The sequence below is a fragment of the Xenopus tropicalis genome, chromosome 6 (assembly GCF_000004195.4).
Source record: "Xenopus tropicalis strain Nigerian chromosome 6, UCB_Xtro_10.0, whole genome shotgun sequence".
Lineage (NCBI taxonomy): Eukaryota > Metazoa > Chordata > Amphibia > Anura > Pipidae > Xenopus > Xenopus tropicalis.
Window position 1 is genome coordinate 105,836,314 of NC_030682.2, and position 20,227 is coordinate 105,856,540.

At 36.8% G+C, this 20,227-nt stretch overlaps 1 protein-coding gene across 2 annotated transcripts in view; it reads left to right on the forward strand.

Annotated features, from left to right (window-relative positions):
• lama1 (laminin subunit alpha 1) overlaps positions 1-20,227 on the forward strand; it is a 98,429-nt gene that overhangs the window by 69,117 nt on the left and 9,085 nt on the right. The window contains exons 38-56 of one of the 2 annotated variants that reach the window (XM_004915237.4): positions 706-822; positions 1,358-1,521; positions 2,340-2,478; positions 4,539-4,626; positions 5,281-5,397; positions 5,791-5,973; positions 6,164-6,318; positions 7,245-7,388; positions 9,070-9,206; positions 9,790-9,940; positions 10,611-10,735; positions 13,358-13,508; positions 14,561-14,705; positions 15,117-15,261; positions 15,641-15,755; positions 17,605-17,775; positions 18,226-18,377; positions 19,471-19,659; positions 20,003-20,201. In XM_004915237.4, the coding sequence (XP_004915294.2) occupies positions 706-822; positions 1,358-1,521; positions 2,340-2,478; positions 4,539-4,626; positions 5,281-5,397; positions 5,791-5,973; positions 6,164-6,318; positions 7,245-7,388; positions 9,070-9,206; positions 9,790-9,940; positions 10,611-10,735; positions 13,358-13,508; positions 14,561-14,705; positions 15,117-15,261; positions 15,641-15,755; positions 17,605-17,775; positions 18,226-18,377; positions 19,471-19,659; positions 20,003-20,201 (2,787 nt within the window). The remainder of the gene's footprint in view (positions 1-705; positions 823-1,357; positions 1,522-2,339; positions 2,479-4,538; positions 4,627-5,280; positions 5,398-5,790; positions 5,974-6,163; positions 6,319-7,244; positions 7,389-9,069; positions 9,207-9,789; positions 9,941-10,610; positions 10,736-13,357; positions 13,509-14,560; positions 14,706-15,116; positions 15,262-15,640; positions 15,756-17,604; positions 17,776-18,225; positions 18,378-19,470; positions 19,660-20,002; positions 20,202-20,227) is intronic. The other variant, XM_002938053.5, reaches the window with a different exon arrangement.

A 20,227-nucleotide genomic window follows, 5' to 3' on the forward strand; every position in this document is an offset into this window, starting at 1 on the left:
CAGGCGGGTCTACCTGGCCGATATCCGGACACAAATCACCCAGATATCGATCAGAAGGGTTTATTGGACATAAGGCCAAACTATTGGATCAGGCCACCAGAGCAAGGACCACGATAACAAGCCGATGCAGAAATCATCATATGATGTCCTGTATCCCCGTCATTTTGATCCGATCTTAGGACGGAACAATGGGATCAGTACAATATCACCCACCTCTTTGTGGGCATATCCTGGAAAGATCTGCAATTGGATCTTTCAGTGTAATACCCTTCTAGTTCCCTTCATTTCAGTAATATGCCTATAATTAAATAAAATCCTTTAGTGTTTATAATGTCAATTAGGATCAGTGGCATAACTAGATATTACTGGCTCCCCTCAGCATACTCAATTTAAGGACCCAAAACATTGGTACGTTGACCTTTTCTGCCAAGATATGTTTAAATTAAAGAATATATAATATTTTTATTTAAATTAATTAGGGCCTTACTGGGCCGCCTACACTCCTGGGCCCCCCTTAACTACAGGGTTTGCTTGCTCTGTACTTCCTCCCCTGAGTAGGATTATTTTCGCAAACTCTGGGATCACAATTCCTTTGAGAAAAAGTAAAATCTAATTATTTCAAAGTACATTGTTTTTTTATTTTTATGTGGCAAAAGCTGATGGGAATGTCTTTACCGTATTTTTTTTGTTTATTGCCTTGTGCAGGTAAAATCTTTAAATCTTGAAGAAAACAAGAACCGTTCAATGCTCTTGGTAGAGGAGGGTCTGTGCCTTGTGGATGATGCTGTTCTGCTCGCAGAGGACACTATTAATGCAACATCTGTATGTATCACAGTATCCTTCCCTGGATAGGATCCAAAAAACATAGGTTAAGCCCAAATCAGCATAGGAACCATTCCTTATTAGCATAGATGTTAGTATATTTCTACTATTTAAAATTGTTTTTCAGCACTTTATGTGATATATCCATATGGAAATGATTTAGTAGAGTGCTTCCTCAGCTTAACTTAAACACCTCAAGCATGCTGTGTGTCAGTAGCATATTGCAAAAAGGTTGTTATTCAAATAATTGTTTTCTATGCAGCTGTTGTTCTGATGCTTTTAGTGGCAGAAAGTAACCGTCAATGAACTAACTTTATTACAATGAATAAATCTGTCCTATAATGCTAGGGCAGCCATTGTGTTACACAAACAGGGAAGCATCGGAGAGCAGGAGAGCTGCAGTACATAAAAAACATAAAACTATAAATGTAGCATAAAAAGAACATTTTGTAAACTTTATTAGTTCTAATTACTTGCTAGACAAAACACTTTTTCAACCCACTGAGCTAAAATCCTTGTTATGCTCATTGTTTAGGTTTTGGAGGCTCACCAAGAAGAGCTGATTCTGTGGAATACAAAGTTAAGGCATCATGTGGATCATCTGGTTATGCAGATGGCTAAAAGGGATGCACTTGAACTGGTCTATAAAGCAGAAGACCATGCAGCCGATCTCATGAAAATTTCGGAATCAATGAACAGGTAAGGGTTAAATATAGATCTAAGGTTGGATTTGTGTGGCCTTCATAGGCAGGGGCAGCAATTGTATTTGTTCCAGATGGGCTTATATGTGTGGTGTTCTGTTTATTTGTTACTCCCTTAAATAATCATTAGAGCTTATTTACATCTGAGTGCAATTAGTAATTTAGAGCACAATGACCATGTTTATTGTTTTTTCTCAACATGCACCATTTTTTCCCCCTGAATTCTGGCTTCATTGCAGAGAGATTCTATGGACGCAACTGTGTTTCATCACAAATTGGGCACAACTGCAACAAATATTTTCAAAGTCTGTCAGGCCTCATTTCTGGTGGAAGCTGTTGTCATTTTTGGTGTTCTGTGGTGTATGGGTGTGTGTACGCCTTTTTCTTTTGGTGAAAGTTTGCTGTGCCTTTTAAACCTTGGAGCTACTATTTGGTTAAGAGGTGGCAGTAGCTCCAAGATTCCTCTGTGTCATTAGGCAGCTGAACTTGTTGACATAAATGAGTGTGTTACCTTATATTGTACAGACATTCCTTTTCAAAATATTTACCTTTAGCCATCTAAATGAAAGCTGCCATATTTCTTATGTGGGCAGAGGAAGTCTCCATAAATAGAAGTAGAGCACCAATGTTCATGTAAACACTTGTCATTATTTTTTAGATGTAAGGTCAAACTTGCAGAGAAGTCATGCCTCTTGTTACTATTTTAAGGGGAATTATTGGGATAGAAAGCTTAATTAGAAACAGAGTGTACTGCCATATTATTATATGCTGTTATTGAAAACATTAAATGCTATTTTAAGGTTGCTGTTGCTTCAGTTCTCTTTTAGATATAAGGGATACAACACTGAATGCCACTGTTGCCGTCCTCACTAAATCAGAGATTAGTAACATGGTAGAACAAGCTTGGGCGCTGGCGGACCAGTCTAACCACACAATTACTGAAGCTCAGGAGTCGGTAAGAGTTCCTTATTCCACCCAGTGTTAATTCTCAGTGTTAATCCCGAATTTATAATTTTAGTTGTGCATTGTGTTGAAGGTTGTAACATGCCACATGTTTTGTTTTATTGATATGACTGCCTTCCACAATTTTTGTTATTTCTGACATTTCTTCGGCACAGAAAATGAAAACATAACATCATTCTTCAGCTTAGTTTAAGGTTGAAATTGATGAGTTTTTAAAGCCTTACTATGTAACAATGTAAGTTCCAGGGCTGTTCTAGAACACTGATCCTTCTAACTGCTCAAATTTGGTTGTTGTTCACTTCTACCAACTTTTAACAACCATGAGCTCTAATCAGAATCTAATCACCTAATTCACCTTAGCCCTTGTCTGCATTATGCCAAACAAATCCATGATATACCAGGAGACTTGGAGTTAAAACAATGGTATTGGATTAAATTTGTGTCACTACAAAAAAGCAACAATGAACATCACTGGCACAGAAGTCTGCTGTAGTCAATAGAGTGGGAGAGCATATGGTTTTTAAAAAAGGCAACAGCACACAGATTGATATCTGGGTTTGGTCACTTCAGTTTTTAGAAGGCAAAATTAAAGTACATGTTAACCCAAAAAATATTTTGGGTCATAATAGATTAAATATATTGCTGTAAAGCTAAGGCAAATTATTGATACAAGAACTGCCAATAATGTTTATGATTTTTTTCTTTGGCACTGTCTGACTTTTGAAATAATGTAATACAAGTCATCAGATTGGCAGACCTGTCTTGCTGCTTTCAATAGCAATTACACTTACAAATAACTTTTATAGCACTGAAAATTTTAATACAAAAGAAATACATTCAGCGCTTATCATGGTCTTCAGTTGTAAGTGAATTTAATAGGTGATGACTGCAGCTCCCTTTCTTTGTCCCCTCTGTCTGGGATACAAGCAAGCTACAAGGAAGCTTGGCTACTAGTATACTTCATTTTTTTTAATAAATGTATTGGTTTTTTTTACTAGGCAAAAAAATATATTTTTGGGATTGACATTCTTTAAGTACATGTTCACATTTACATTGATATCCAATGTCAGATCCAATTTGTAATTCTGCTAAAAATCATTTAGACGTGAATTTATTCCAATACCATTGTTTTACCTCCAATAAGGATTAATTATAGCTTAGTTAGTAGTTATTATTGCTCAATAAAAGAAAATGATTTAAAAAAAAAACAAAACATTTATTTATTTGATCAAAATAGCATCTATACGAGATGGCTTTCCCGTAATTCAGAGATTTCTGGATAACAGGTTCCCAGATAACGAATACCAATAAATAATATTAACATTCTGCTGTGCCCTGGGTCGGACCGGGGGGTGCAGGGTCCACTGGGGCTCCCACAGGGGAGGAATGGTCGGGCAGGGGGAACGCCAGCAAGGGTTGGGTCTGGGCCGCCGGGGCCCACCGGGATTTTTCCCAGTGTCCAGGCAGCCCAGTCCGACCCTCGCTGTTGCTAAAACATTTAGGGGCAGATTTACTAATCCACGAATCCGAATCCCGAAAGGGAAAAAATCTTATTGGAAACGAAAATTTTGTGACTTTTTTGTCGCCGTCGCAATTTTTCGTATTTGTCGCGACCTTTTTGTCGCTGTCGCGACTTTATAGTATTTTGCGCAGCTATTTCATCGCCGTCGCAAATTTTTCATATTGAGCACTACGCCGGAAAAACCAATCCGATTTTTTCGCGACGACGGCGAAAAAGTTGCGGAAAATATCCGAAAAAGTCGTGACGGAAAAATTGCGGGACATACGAAAAAGTTGCAAAAATACCGATCATTACGAAAAAACGCATTCGGACGCCTTCGGACCGTTCGTGGATTAGTAAATCTCCCCCTTAGTGTGTCATAATAGATTAAATATATTGCTGTAAAGCTAAGGCAAATAATTGAACTGCCAATAATATTTATGATTTTAGCATTACTGGAGAAGGTGCCGACAGTTTGAAACCTGCTGTCATAAATGTGTTACAGTACTAATGCTTTACTGTCACCTTACATTTTGTATCCCATGTTCCAGGTGTCTCTGCAATCCACATGTGAGAGATCTATGATGTTTAGCAGGCAGCTTCTAAATGAAGCCAAGAATTTAAGTCGTAACACGGAAGGTAATTTTGTTCTTACACATTCTATAAACATATTGCCTTTAACTGCAGCAACTTGTATGAAATTATTTTGGTTAAATGTCTTCCTATTGAACATTTTATGTTGTTACTGGGTCAGTAGCTTGTTAGTGTCTTTTAGCTGTAATAGTCTTCATTGGGAAAGGGGGATTCCTGGGAAATTTTTTTGCTTGTTGTGTTAATTTTATACAACATGCACAGTTTATTTAGTTTGTACCCAAGTAGGTATTTTAGAGTGGTCAATGGCTCTTGGCTTCAGCCCCAGAATGGGTCTCTGACCAGAAAATATTATACATTATTTTATACATAATATTATAATATTGTAAATACACATACAGTACTCTGTGTACTAAATGGCAATTTTTACACGTATGTCACTTATATCCAACATTTGACCCTTGTTGATTACGTCTACTAGCACTGAACTAACTGAAAGCTGTTTGGAATGCTGGGAGTGTTAGTATAAATGAAACAGATATGTCACTGGTTGAAAAATTCTTGATGTAAACATATTTCCCCTCTCATTGCAGTCCCTGAACTCCTTGCACTGCTCTCTCCAGCCCTATATATTTTAATTTTTACATCTTTATCTTTAATATCACTAATGGCAACTTGCATTACTTTGCTTTCATTCTCTAGGTCTAATGACAGACTTGAATAAACTAAAAACAAAAGTGGCTAAAATACAGAACCGAACTCGTATGTTTACCCTGCAGATAAATAAGCATCTCCTTGCACTCACAATGTTACCTAATGGTGAGTAAAATGAATGTATTTGTTGGACTTGCACACAGTACACTTATTAGCTTGGTGTTTCAGCAGGATAGAAATCTATACTGAGCAGATGTCACCGTAGTTGTAAGCATAAGGAGCTCTTGCATGGCATAAGGAGCATTTGCACATTTGGCGTAATTTCCCATTGCCATCCCCTGTTCTGTTACACTTCTTTTTTATTTAGTGCAGTTGATAATGACAAGAGCCCTCCATTGTATCCAAATGTTATTGCACCTCGCGCTTGATTTTTAATATAGCACAAGGTGCAGAGCACAGCAAGGTCATAGATGCGTTCAGATTCTTAGCAGACAAGGGCTGAGATGTTTTCACAGTAATAGATAAAAAGTGAAACTAATTTTGTCAACTCCCCTGCAGATACAAGTGAAAAACTCCATAATGCCAAAGAGCTTGCCTTGTCTGCCAATGCCAGTGCCGCTGGCACTTTAAGCCATATTATGAGGTTCAACGAGGAAGTGCTCAACACCACCTCAGAATTGTCCAAGGTTAATGACACCATGCAGAAAACCTACAAACTACTAAAAGACTCAAAAAAGACTGGTATGTTATTTTCGGCTTGAAATCAATATGATTCCAGATCATTTAGTTAATGTGTTTTATCCTGGCTACTAACCATAAGTCAAATAGATGTAATACAATGCTCTGCTTGCTGGTTAGCTCACACGTCAGGATCTTGTTGCATGTGACATTATAGTGTCCCCTGTTTCATTATTATTATTTCCTTATGTAGCTGTTTCTGCGGGAAACAAAATAAAAGAAGTGGAGACACAAGCCAACATTTTATTGGAGAGGCTGAAACCTTTAAAGTTACTTGAAGAAAACCTCAGCAGAAATCTGTCGGAAATAAAGGAGCTGATCAGTCAGGCACGGAAACAGGCAGCTTCGGTAAGGGAACTTTGCCCTGATGGCTTGTGGGGTCATTAGATATTAAAATAATATTAGTGTATAGGGGCCCTGTCAGGGTAATGGAACAACTGAAGTTTTTTTGTGTCATATTGCTTTTTTAATATGGAAAAATTCGTAAAGAAGCACCATGAATTGGTTCCCCTCATAGTTAATACATGTCATAATTTTTAATGATGAATGAACATGGCTATGTACCATGTGACTTCAGCATCTCAGTTCCCGTTTAATGTAATGGGAAGTGATTTAACAGATGTATGTCCTTGAATTTCCCCCAAAAGGTGAAAAATTACCTTTGTTGTAACCTCCACCAAACAGCTGCTTTCATCATTTTGATATATAGATCTGGGCATGATGATGATCCCTTAATTTTAAAGCAACTTTAATACATTTCCTCCTACAGTAAATGTAGTGACAATTGTATAGTACTAGCTAAATGCACAATTGGGGGCAGATTTAGATTTTACATGAGCTCACTACAGAAAAAATCACCTATTCATTTCTACTAAATAGTATTTAAAGGTGTATTTATCAAATAGTGAACTCTAATTTTCACCCATTGATAAATACGCTTCTAAAAATCCCATAGTAATCAACAGAAAGTGAGTAAATTGTTCTGTGAGCTTTAATCTCACATTTTGATACTTCTATCCCTTAGCCATGAGAAGTTGTATAAATTCAAAGGTTCCATTTGGACCAATGACAACCCTTTTACGTTAAGTTACTGCTTTCTGTCTCCAACCCAATAGTATGTCAGCCCAAGAGAGGCAGAATGTACAGACAGGTCCAAAGGCCAGGTATCAGGGGATAATGGGTTTTGTACCCAAGGGTACATTTGATTGTAGCCAATAGGAATATCAATTCAAGCTGCCATTTTCTACTTTTAACTGTGTGTTTCTTCATTCTAGATAAAAGTGGCTGTTTCAGCCGACAGAGATTGTGTTCGCTCGTACAAACCAGAAATCTATTCTACTAGTTTTAACACTTTAACATTGAATGTGAAAACCAGCGAGCCAGACAACCTTCTGTTTTACATAGGCAGCAGCAACAAAGTAAGTGGCTTTGCTATTGTGTAGGGTACAATTAACTTGATTTTGTTTGCCAGCCAGTGTTGTAATTGTGGCATAATTGTAAGGCACACAAGATAATTCCTCTTCAGATACTTCTGTTTTTGAAAGGTGACTATGACTAAAGCATAAAAGTGATATGTTGTTACGTATAGCACATATACATGCTATTTTTATAAATTAATTGCTTATGGGAAAACAGTGTTTTTTAGGAAGATTCTTTGTACTTATTGTTCTTTTTACTTACATGGAACAAACAGGTGCTTACATATGTAAAGTTTTGCACTGGCACAATTCTGCTTTAAATTTTGCACTTATTGCTGGGCCATGCAATCTTAATTGAAATATTATGGAGTATAAAAGAGCTAATAGGAGTAGAGCTGCTTTCATTCAGCCAGTCAAAACTAAAATTAATTTTTCTAGTTGCTTTATTACTTATTTACACTGTATATTACCTGTATTCTTTCTTATTTTTTCAGAATAACATCTGTATACAGTAAACAGTGGAATGATAATATCTTAATTATTTATAGATTCTCAATGCTGTTTTCCCCATACTTTTCTGTTCAGCTCTATAATCAGAATGTAACTGGTGGTTGTGCTTGTTCTTATTGATTTACTAGTTTAGAGGAGCAGCACATCCTCCCTACAGGTTCCAGATGTTGCACATTTACTTTCTTCCATATGAGGGACATTAGGACAATTAAGACCTTGATTTTGCATCTGTTCTTAATCTTAAGAGTCCTCCACCCCAAAACTATATTTTGTATAATAAAGGAAAATGTAATGTAATTCTGTGAAAGTTTCTAACATACATTCATTAAAATTTCCCATGGCTCCTAAAGTTATTTGTAAATGTTATTATATTGAAAGTTGGTTGGCTCTTTATACTCTCTGCCTTCCTGGTAACCAGGAAGGTTTCATAACTGGCATCATAATTTAAAATGTATAACAAATGGATATTGGAACGTTGCTTAGAATGATGTGTTCTTTTATTATGCAAAAAAAAGTTTTTTGGATAGGGATCCCCTTTAAATAATCTTGTCACTGTAATATAGTTAGTATATAACTATAATAGTATATAACTAGGTGTTATACCTGTCTATGATACAGATGTGGGACCCATTATCCAGATATCCAGAAAGTTCTGAATTACTGAACGGTAATCTTTATAGAGTCCATTTAATCAAATAGTTCAATTTTAAAAAATGATATATATATATATATATTATGATTTAGTATTACAGAGAAAAAAAATCAATTTTTCAAATTATGGAAAAAAAGGCCTATGCCTGTTTACTGGTTAGTAGTTTGATTACAGTTACTTCTTATGATGGCCCATTTATAATCTAAAATAATGTTTGCATTTAAGCACTGGGTTTCCACTGATGTAACCTGAATATACATCTGACTAACCTAACTGGGATGAAACAATCTCTTGCATACAGTTTATGAAATTCTTCCACTGGGCAATTATATTTTGTGTGCTGAATGGCGTCTTGCTAAATACAAGGCTACTAAAATACTACTTTGAGACAAGAAAAAGTACAGTGACAAGTCTAATTTATAGTCATGATCTCTGGGCTTAGAGTTCCCTAGCAGTGCACTCTCAGTGGGTTAAATAAAATCAATACTTTATTTCAGCTAAATGTTGTTATTATTTTAGCAGACAGACTTCATGGCAGTTGAAATGGCAAATGGGAAAGTTTCCTTCCTTTGGGACTTGGGCTCTGGCACCATGAGACTAGAAGGGCCTGATTTGCGAATAAACAATAACAAATGGCACAAAATAGATATCGAGAGGTAAATTGATTTTGATAAATCCCTTCAACATGTGTATTTTTATTTATCCACTGTAAAGACAATTGTGTTTTTTTTCTTAGTTTTAGATTGCCAGAGTGTTTTACATTCTCAGAATACTTGTACTGTTTTCTTCTAGCTGTGTTATGCACACAATGGGGGGTATTTAGAATCAGAATATTACTGCCCCCCCAGTGAGGCGCATGGTGTCTTTTCTAACATATCTTAATCCCAAGTGTGTGGTTACAACTGCAATAATACATACAGCATTAGTAACTGTTCCCCGTGTACATTATTGCTTTGCATTTATTTATTATAGCAGCTACAAGACAACCAAAATTCTGTCTATCTATCTGTGTCTGTCTATTTGTCGTTCTATCTATCTATCTATCTATCTATCTATCTATCTATCTATCTATCCATCTATGTGTCTAACATCTATCTGTCCGTCAGTCTGTTAGTTTATCTATCTGTTGATTTATCCAAACTGCAAGTGTTTGGGGCTACAAAAACTGAGGATTTCAGAAAAAGTATTGCAATATTTTTTTTCTGAATCATGTCTAAATACTATGATATTGTTGATTAGATTTGGTAGGTCAGGCACACTGAAAGTGGAAGAAGTTTCCTCCTCACAGAAATCTGCATCTACAACATCAGTGTCTCCAGGAACATCAGCCATACTCCATGTAGACAACTCCACTCTAATGTTTGTTGGAGGGCTTGGAGGACAAATAAAGGTATCAAATAATTAAATGTCCTGGTTAAAATGTCAAATACTTTTTTTACACTCATATATAGAGGTCCCATACTACCCATGTTTTATCCTTTAGAGAACTCTACAACTTCTACATTGGGGTTGCAAACTTGTGATACATGTTTTTCAAGGGGGATAAAAGGCATATTCTGGTTTGAAAAGTGAGTGGCCTGTAGTGGAAATCATATTATATTAAAAAATGTATACTGGACATATTCCAATAAAGTATTCAGTTTGGCAGCATCCATATGAGTTTATGGTCTTACAGTTTATGTAGTGGACAATAACGGCCAATCTATAAATGTGTGATAAAAAGTGAGAATCAAACCTTAGTTATAATTTCTAATGAACAGGCATTGCCTCTAATGAGCCCTAATTGATGGCATTACTGGACTGACCTGACTAGGTGCAGGCGACCTGCCAGGGTCAGTGACCCCCAACAAACACATGGCATTTTAAATTGCAAGCTGCAAAGAGGCAGAAGATGGCAAACAATTTTTAAACAATAAGAAATTGATATTGTTGTAATATTGTTGAATATTGATATTCTGTAATATACTAAAAGTTAACTCAATGGTGAGCCAGCCCTTTAATGTGACCGTTGTAATCTGCCAGCCAAAGAACAGTTCCTAATTCATCATTTTAATCTTTAGAAGTCCCCAGCAGTCTTGACAACAGATTTTAAAGGATGTATGGGTGAAGCATTCCTTAATGGCAAATCAATTGGCTTATGGAACTATGTTGAAAGAAAGGGCAAATGTGGTGGATGCTTTTCAAGGTAAGTATTTTAAGTAATTGCTATTAAGTATTTTAATTGCAGGAGTTTGTATCTAGTCAAGGGCCATGAGAGCAGTTGTAAAATATGGCTGTAAAGTAATGATGGGAATACAGCCAAAGCCTCTGCAAAATACACAGATCACATAAAAATAACATAAAAGCCACCTGTTCATTAAATGTGTTGTGTTTTGCTTATAGCTTTGTCTCATACGAATGTTAAGAACTAAATGTATATTTTGTTTTTCTTTTGATTTATCTTCCCACGTTTTCATGAAGGTATTAATGACTCACCTTGCAGCCATTGCTTCTTTGGCAACCTGGCCACACATTTTCTTAGCACCTCCCACCAGCCACCCCTCTCCCCTATGAAATCATGTCACACTTACTAAATCTGCTTATCTCAATATTTCCTGAGAGGCTTTGCAGCCAGTTTCATAAATAACTTTCTGTGTATCCAGCAGAGGGCGCTGTGAAACTGTGCAATCACTTGCTTTTAAATGTGGGTCAGTAAAATATTTCCATAACGTCCTTTTAGGTTGAAAACATTGTATTTACTTATGACTCCTGTTTATAGCTATAGATTTGTAAACCATTCCTGTCAGGTTGTGTAGGTAAGGGAACTTTTATCACATTCCTTGGGATCTGGGGTTTTCTGGATAAGTATTCTTTTCCGTAATTTGTATCACCACAGTCTACTGTATGTATTCACATTTAAATATTAAATTGGACTCTATGGGGGTTATTTTTTAATGTTTGGTTTGTTTTCCCTTTTTTGTGATTCATAGATTTTTTTTGTGCTAATTATCATGAATAATCATGAACTGTAAAACTTCAGCATCTGAATGCTTGCATGGTCATGTAGAGGTCAATGGGAGCTGTCCTTGGCAAAATGATAGATATTTAGTCAATTCCAATTTCTCTATTTTTTTTTTTATTGAGCTTTGCAACCTATTAAAAATTCTGCGAAAATTACAAATTCAAGGTATTTTTTTAACGATCATATTGACTTCCAAAGGTTCAAAGTAGCAAAAAATACATAAATACAAATTAGGACAGAACAGTGCCCCTGTTCTGCCCTAACCACACCCAGTTATGCTCTCCCATGATCCACCCAGATGCCACCCTCATTTCTGTGAGGCCCAGCCCGTGTTGCGTCCACAATGTAGAACTTACCTACAAAAATCTGTCCCTGCAAGGATGAATGGTCTAAGACCCCATCATGTAAAACACACCAGGGTACATAATCGTCAGGAGCCAATTAATATGTGTGTTATAGTAATAAAGGCAGAAATCAAACTCTGGAGCACCATAAGAGCAGTGATACTAACCACTGAGCCACCATGCTATCCATCTATTGCTGTCAAGACCACAGTCACCTTGTAGAATCCTTACTTGGTCACTTTTTAGAATCCTTAACTTTCACATTTTATTAGCTGCAGATTGTATACTGAACGCAATGTCATTTTACAGTATTCTGTGATACGATTACATAAAACTCTGTGGGATTTGGCTGCTGCCTTACTGTCTTTGTATTTCTGCCATTGCTTTTATTCTTTCTCTGCAATAAATAAGATCTATTTGCAATGGGATTAATATATATTCTTCCATTAAGTTCCATACATCTTGCATTAAATACCAAAAACAATTACTCTGTACCCAGGGGCTTTTGAGATTGCATACGCCATGTTGTACAGTTTTACACTTTCCAGCACACAGTACTTTATGTATTAATATCATTATGCCTGTAGATCTGTATCCTGGAGAGAAGGCACCAATATTGAACGCAGACAAAAATGACCTTGATCAGTTTTATTTGTATTCAGCATTGGTGCCCAGTCCAGCAAAAAGATCAATTAACACAAATGCAGTTATTAGTGATGAGCGAATCTGTCCTGTCTCGCTTCATGAAAAAAGCCGCAAAAAGACAAAACGATGAAAAATCCGCGAAAACGCATTTGTCACATTACTTTTTTGTTGTGCACACCTATTTTTACATCCTATTTTGTTGCAACCACACCTATCTTCATGCGGCCACGCCCAATTTTATGCAACCACGTTGCTGCAAATTTTCGTGAACAATGACGAAATGCGGAAATTTGCTGCGAATCCATGTCTGGCGAAAACATTTGCTTATCACTAGCAGTTAGAAATATCTGTGGGTGTGGAGTTCCTTTTCCTCTAGGCTCACAATAATTAGTGGTTTATGTATCATGCTGTGTAAAAAGTGGAGTGAAGCATTAACGGTGATGTTGCCCAGGGCAACCAATCAGCAATTAGATTACAACAGTTAGAAACCCAAAGCAAAGTATCTGATTGGCTGCTATGAGCAACATCACCTGTAATGTTTCACTCCACATTTTACATAGCATGATAAATATACTGCATGTATAGTCTGAAATCATTGTTGTTTGCCCAGGTATCTGTGCTTCTGCCAGAATAAATGGATGAGGAATATGAATAGTAAAAATAAATGGAAGATAATTAGTAGCTCTTAAAGCCTATATTTTTCCTTTATATTGTTATAAAATGCATAAATGACAGGAATTATCAATAATTTATGAATACTTAAGAGTAACTGGCCCAAAAACAGAATAGCTTTCAGCCTGTGTGTCTGGTACTGTAGCCCGCAGGAAGAAGACAACGCTTTCCACTTCGATGGCAGTGGATATTCCATTGTGGAAAAGACTCTCCGTTCGACTGCGACACAGATAATCATCCATTTCCGCACCTTCTCTCCAAATGGGCTCCTGCTGTATCTCGCTTCCAACGGAACGGTAACAGCTTGCTGAGGAATTATGTTCATGTTGGTTACATCTGTTGCAGACACAGAGATGCAATATTGTTTCTGAAGTCAGTCCAAGTGCAGCTTCCAACCAACATGTGTCCCCCTTCATGTCCCACATAACCAGCTGGGCTTAAGTTATCTCGAACACATGCTGAGCCATGGTAGTGCATTTAGGATCAGAGGTTCTTTTATGAAACCTCCTTCCTCCCATTCATAGCATGGTGTGTTCTTTGGCTACTGGATGCATACAATCTTGTATATATACTGTATATGTGTATATATATGTATTGGGTATAATTGGCTGTAGAACAAGTAGTCAGCACAACCCCTGCCAATTTTGTGGTTTTTTTTGGTAAGTGGCCACTTACCATTGGAGTATTTCAGATCAGAAAGTAATGCTGTTCTAATACTTCATGCTATGGGTATGTGGCTGCCTTAGATATTTACGTAATTTGGTGGGGCATTGCACACTTTTGCACTCTCAGTACAGAACCCTTAAAGGAACAGTAACACCAAAAAATAAAAGTAATTTAAAGTAATTAAAATATACTGCACTGTTGCCCTGCACTGGTAAAAGTTGTATGTTTGCTATAGAAACCCTATAGTTTATATAAAAAAAGCTGCTGTGTAGCCATGGGGACAAAAAAGGAGAAAAGGCACAGGTTGCACAGCAGATAATGGATAAACTCAGTAGAATACATCAGTATTCTATCTGTTATCTGCTATGTAACCTGTGCTTTTTCTCATTTCTTTTAGCTTGCATGGCTGCCCCATGGCTACACAGCAGCACATTTATATAAACTTTAGTAGTATTTCTGAAGCAAACATGCAACCATTGTACCATTGTACCATTGCAGAGTAACAGTATATTATATTTAATTTAAACACTTTAATTTGTTGGTGTTACTGTTCCTTTAACCTGGAATTGAGTATCTTTGCAATCTGATTTGAAAAGCACACCTGGCTGTCTGTTACTGTAATATAATGTGTTTGTTTCTTGGGGCCAAGTATTCATTTCTGTGTTTTTTTGTGGTTTATCAGAGAGATTTCCTATCTGTGGAAATAGTGGATGGGAAGGTGAGAGTTTCAGTGGAACTTGGATCAGGACCTCTAGTTCTGACATCAGACGAGCGTTACAATGATGGATTATGGTATAAAGTTGCCTTCCACCGCAACAGAAAGCAAGGTATAGTATTCAAGTCTGACCTACAGATCAAGTGTGGGGTATTGTAGCTATCACTTTGCTTTTTATATGAACCTCTGCCAGACTCATTGTAAACAATGGCAAAGGTGTTGTATGACAAGAGTTTCACCATGTGGGAATACTGAGCTGGCGTAATATGTCTATATACATGACAAGGATGTAATTCACCTCTCTTATATCCTTGTGTCACAAAAAGTGATTCCATGCTTCCAAAGCACCAAGGCACCTTAATTTGGCTCACCGATTTATCTTCCTGTTCACGATTTAAAGGGATTGTTCACCTTCAATGTCCAAATCTTATTAAACCATCAACAGTGCTCTCAGCATTTCAGAAAATCTATTTTCCATTAAAAAAAAGTACAAAACAAATGAATTATTTATTTCATCACATAGGTGTTTTAATGATTATGGACTCCTACAACTCCAGCAACTCCAGAGAAACCAAGCAAGGAGAAGCTCCTGGTGTTGCCTCAGACCTTAACAGATCAGAAAAGGACCCTATATATATAGGTGGACTTCCGCGCTCCAGGACTGTCAGGTATTTCATGTGGTTAACTCTCAGTATTAGTCTGAATTAGGATGATTTAAATGAAAGGTTTTTTTAAGCATGGAAACATAGAAAACCTTTAACAAACTATTGTATTTGAACAATCCTATGGTCTGCAAATAAAAGAACAGTTCCTTTATTACTGCATTGGTCATGTTGGCAGTGGAGCATAGGAATCTACACAGCTATTACTATGAGTTACTGTTCTAGGATAATGTTGTCCATGTAAGTACAAATACTTTATGTCCAGAGGAAATTCAGTCCATCTGTCGTCTTTCCTTGATCTTAGTCTAATATACAGCACAGTAAACCTTAACTTCAGTTTACTACCCAACATATCATAAAAAACAGATCTTCTTGCTTTGTTTAGGAGACAGCTCAGCAGTAGGTCCTATGTTGGATGCATAAAGAATCTGGAGATTTCACGTTCCAACTTCAACTTACTGAAAAATGCCTATGGTGTAAGGAAAGGCTGCAAACTGCAGGTAGGAAATGCTTCATCATAAAATGCCATACTTAATCCTAAAAGCATGTTAATGTGATGGTTTGCAAAAGTCAATAGAGCTAATGAATCCATTAAATAAACGGTCCTTTATTTCCTTTGCCTTGCTGAATTTATTGCCATGTGATGAGCGTTTCTATGCAAATATGCAGGAAATAAATACAAACCTCTAACAATTATACATTTAATATAAAGGATTATATCCTTGTTACCTTTAAAGTGCATAATACTCCATTTCAAACACAGCAGTTAAAGGGCTAATAACACCAGAAACTGAGCATACTTTAGTTACATATAAAGATTAACAGCATAGCATCATTAAATAACATATTTCTTGGCAGCAAGATGTCTTTTTTTTAATGTATGAGTAGAGTAATCTTTTCATATTATAGGCATGTAGAGAGTCATGAATGACACCGACCCGTGTTAAGTTCAGAATCTATTGTACTTTACATACCTTGTCTGTTTTATGCTATTCAAATGTTGGTGAACAAACCTTCTTGGCTCCTACATACAAAAAATGGGGGCTAGAATACAACTAATGCAAATAAAAAATAAAGAAATAAAGAAGTACAGACACGGAGAAGCACCAAGTGAAGGGAAGATAGGGGAATTATACGTAGCACCAATCACTAAAATAACCACCACTATGCACATCGCCTGACTTTTCTTCAGCAGCATGATCTCTGTACTCCGCCTGTTTCAGCGATTATCCCACACAGCACGGCCCCCCCACAATCCCTAGACGCAGTCCCATAGACAGTGCTCCCCACGATCGACCTTACGCTGTCTAACCTTTTTTCACTGGTACATATTTATGGTATTTTACTATCTTATGTTAGACTCTCTGGGTGCATAGTGGTGGTTATTTTAGTGATTGGTGCTACGTATAATTCCCCTATCTTCCCTTCACTTGGTGGTTCTCCGTGTCTGTACTTCTTTATTTCTTTATTTTTAATTTTTTATTTGCATTAGTTGTATCTATGTATGGGTTAGTATGTAGGTTTTGTGATTTGTTTATTTATATATCGTTATGGGCGTACCAACATTTGACTGATGTGTGATTACGTGAGAGTGTTACGTCACTGTCAAGCGTTTCTGTTTGTATTTTCCCGCCGGTTGCAGTATTTAAGGTTTGTAATCACTGTGTGTTGTAACTTTGAGAAAGGCTGAGGGTCAGCCGAAACGTCAGTTCACCTATCTAATAAAACAGCTTTTTTTGTGCACGTAAGTCCTGCGAGAGCGGCTTCTTCATTACCCTTCTCATATATATATATATATATATATATATATATATATATATATATATATATATATATATATATACAGGTATAGGACCTGTTATCCAGAATGCTCGGGACCAAGGTTATTCCGGATATGGGGTCTTTCTGTAATTTGGATCTCCATACCTTAAGTCTACTAAAAATCAATAAACCATTAATTAAACCCAATAAGGTTGTTTTGCGTCCAATAAGGATTAATTATATCTCCGTTGGGATCAAGTACAAGGTACTGTTTGATTACTACAGAGAAAAAGGAAATCAGTTTTAAAATTCTGAATTATTTGATTAAAATGGAGTCTATGGGAGACGGGCTTTCCGTAATTTAGAGCTTTCTGGATAATGGGTTTCCGGATAAGGGATCCCATACCTGTATATAATGTTTATTTAGTAAGTTGATTATTTATGAGGTTATTTCACATTTCCCAAATCTCTTCTGATAGGACCTTCTCCATTGATGCGCTCATATTTGAATATCCCTATTACGACTGTCCCTGCTGCAGAATAGTATACATCAATGTCAGTAACTTAAGTTTGTTTATTCCTTGCTAGCCTATTCGTAGCATAACTGTCCTAAATAATGGCTATGTGGAAATGCTGCCCATATCACTGTTGCCAGAATCAGAGATGATGGTTTCATTTTCTACATTGAATGACACTGGAATTATTTTGGCTGGGCTTGGCAAGGGGACGGAGAAACGCATTCGCAGGCAAGCTCATCTGGTGAGTAAATAAGGAAAGCTTCAACATTATCTGAAACTCATTCGGTGTTTCTAAGTAGAAATAAATAGCTTTTTCAGAAAAAACTTCTGGTTAGGAAACATATGGAATGCATGGAAACGCAACTTTTTGTTTTTCCATTTCATTGTTTATCCAAGTTGACTAATTTTGAGGAGTAGACTGAAAATTGTTGCACGTTTATACCACTTTCCCCTTTTTGCAGCATATTTTCAAGTCATTGGCAAAACTCAAGCTTCCCATTATTTTTAAATTATGTAGAATATAGCACTAATCGTCCATGTCCCTAATTAAGGTTTAATTAAAGGTTCAGTTTACCTCATTTATAGGTACAAATATCCCATGCAACTTGTATTCCAGATTAGTAAACAGAACAAAACATTAAATCTCAGTGCTTGATGTTATTGACTTGCATATCGTTTTTTTTTATTAAAGCCATTCTTTGCTATAATGCTCATTAATGGGCATGTTGAAGTGCATATCAATGCCGTGGATGGAGCTGGCACAAGAAAACTCCTGATAAAGTCTCCATCTGGATCATACAGCGATGGACAGGAACATTCAATTATTCTTATTCGAAACAAGAGGTACATATTCCCATTTTGTATGTATATATTTATATTTATTATCAGTGGTGTTTTTTCATCTGCAGCACAATTATGACATGCTTGCTCCACTGCTCCATAGCTTAATATTTTTAGGGTGAGAATGCACTTGTTAGGTCCTCTATTTTTCTTGCCCCACCTGCAAAATCTGGTCTTGTTATGCTCATGTTTAACTTAACCAGTAGTGGTCACTGTGCCTTAATTTCTAAATTACTTTATCTTAATATGTCTTTTGAAGTTTCAGACTTTCCAGCTAGACATTTCCATATCACGTTAAACAGATTAATTACAAAGTTGTGCACCCCTTGTCAGAGGTGCTATGGCTTATATGGCATAATAGATTTAAAGGGGACCTGTCACCATAAACAATAATTCTAAATTATTTTCTATTGTGTTTGTCAAGCAAGATAAACTTCACTTACACTATATAAATATTATAAATAATGTTTCCTTCAGTCTTGGAATTACACAATCACAGCAAACAGGCAGGCGCCATTTTGTGGAACTGTTATGAAGGCAGGTTTTGTAAAAATCTTGTTTTTGTACCAAAATGGGGGACCTGATACACATGCCCATGCACTGGCTACACTATTAGATGGCGAGGAGGGGGGGTGAGGAGTGCAGTTCTAGTCTAGAAAATGCTGAATGGAAAGTCAAAGTATCTTTTTGCCCCACCTCTATGCCTAGGCTAGGGCAGGCAATATATGACATCTGGGACATTTAAATGCCTTTATAACTGGCATGGGTGTGCTAATAGAAAAAAGGAATTAGGGTTTCATGTTTCTTTTGAAAAGAACTTTTAATATACAGTTTTTTTTTCATGTCTGAGTGACAGTAAGAATATGGCCCTCTCTCAGTGAATGGTAATTTGACTGGTTTTGTCATAGCCTTTACTGAAAAGGTATCTATGGAAGCATAGGTGTTCCCTGTAGCAAGCAGCACACAGCAGGCAATTTAAGGGTATTTATTGATTATTTTGTAAACACAAGTTGACAGTCATAAGGACCCTTTTACTGAAAAAAGCATGTTTTCCATTTTTTCTAGCCCTTACTTTGTTGTCATTTCTGATTTTTAGACTTGTGAGTGTGCAGGTGGATGAGGGAAAGCCATCAGAAATGAAACTGAATGGCCCCTCTGTGGAATCAGCGGCTATAAATACATCTAGCTTCTATGTTGGAGGAGTGCCTTCTAAAATGGCTGCCCCTATGCTGAAAACAAGCCAGTCGTTCTATGGATGCATTCGGAATGTTATCCTAAATATGGAGTAAGTATCAAAAAAGGCAGTAAATTACAGCACTCTATCCTTCCCATTTACATTTGGTAGGGGGTACAAGTGCTTCAGTGGCACTGGCACATCTGCCATTCTGCTCTATTCTCAATGTAGGACACTACATGCTGAAAGCATTTCCTTTGCCCCCTGTGTGTATGTTACAGAGGGTATTCTGTTGTTGTGCACATGGGTGCAGCCATGTTGCATGCCTGTAAATAGAATGATGGGGGGGAAAGGAGCATCCCCCAAATAATATTTTCTGCTAATCTTACTGCCCCCACTGTATCTAATGTTAGTTATAATGGATCATATATGTCTGTCTTTCTTGTTACCCTAGGCAGATGGATTTCACAAAGGTGTTAATGTATGAGCACATTCACATGGACAGCTGCCTTCTGACTGAGAAACCTAAGCCCATTGTTCAAGTGGAAGAACAGGAAGTGCAGCCAACACATATACCTGCCAGGCCTGTTACAGAAAGGAAAGTACCTGTGACTACAGTGCAAGAAACCCACATCACCAAAGCAAATAATAAAGTATGTAGTAACTACAATGAATAGAA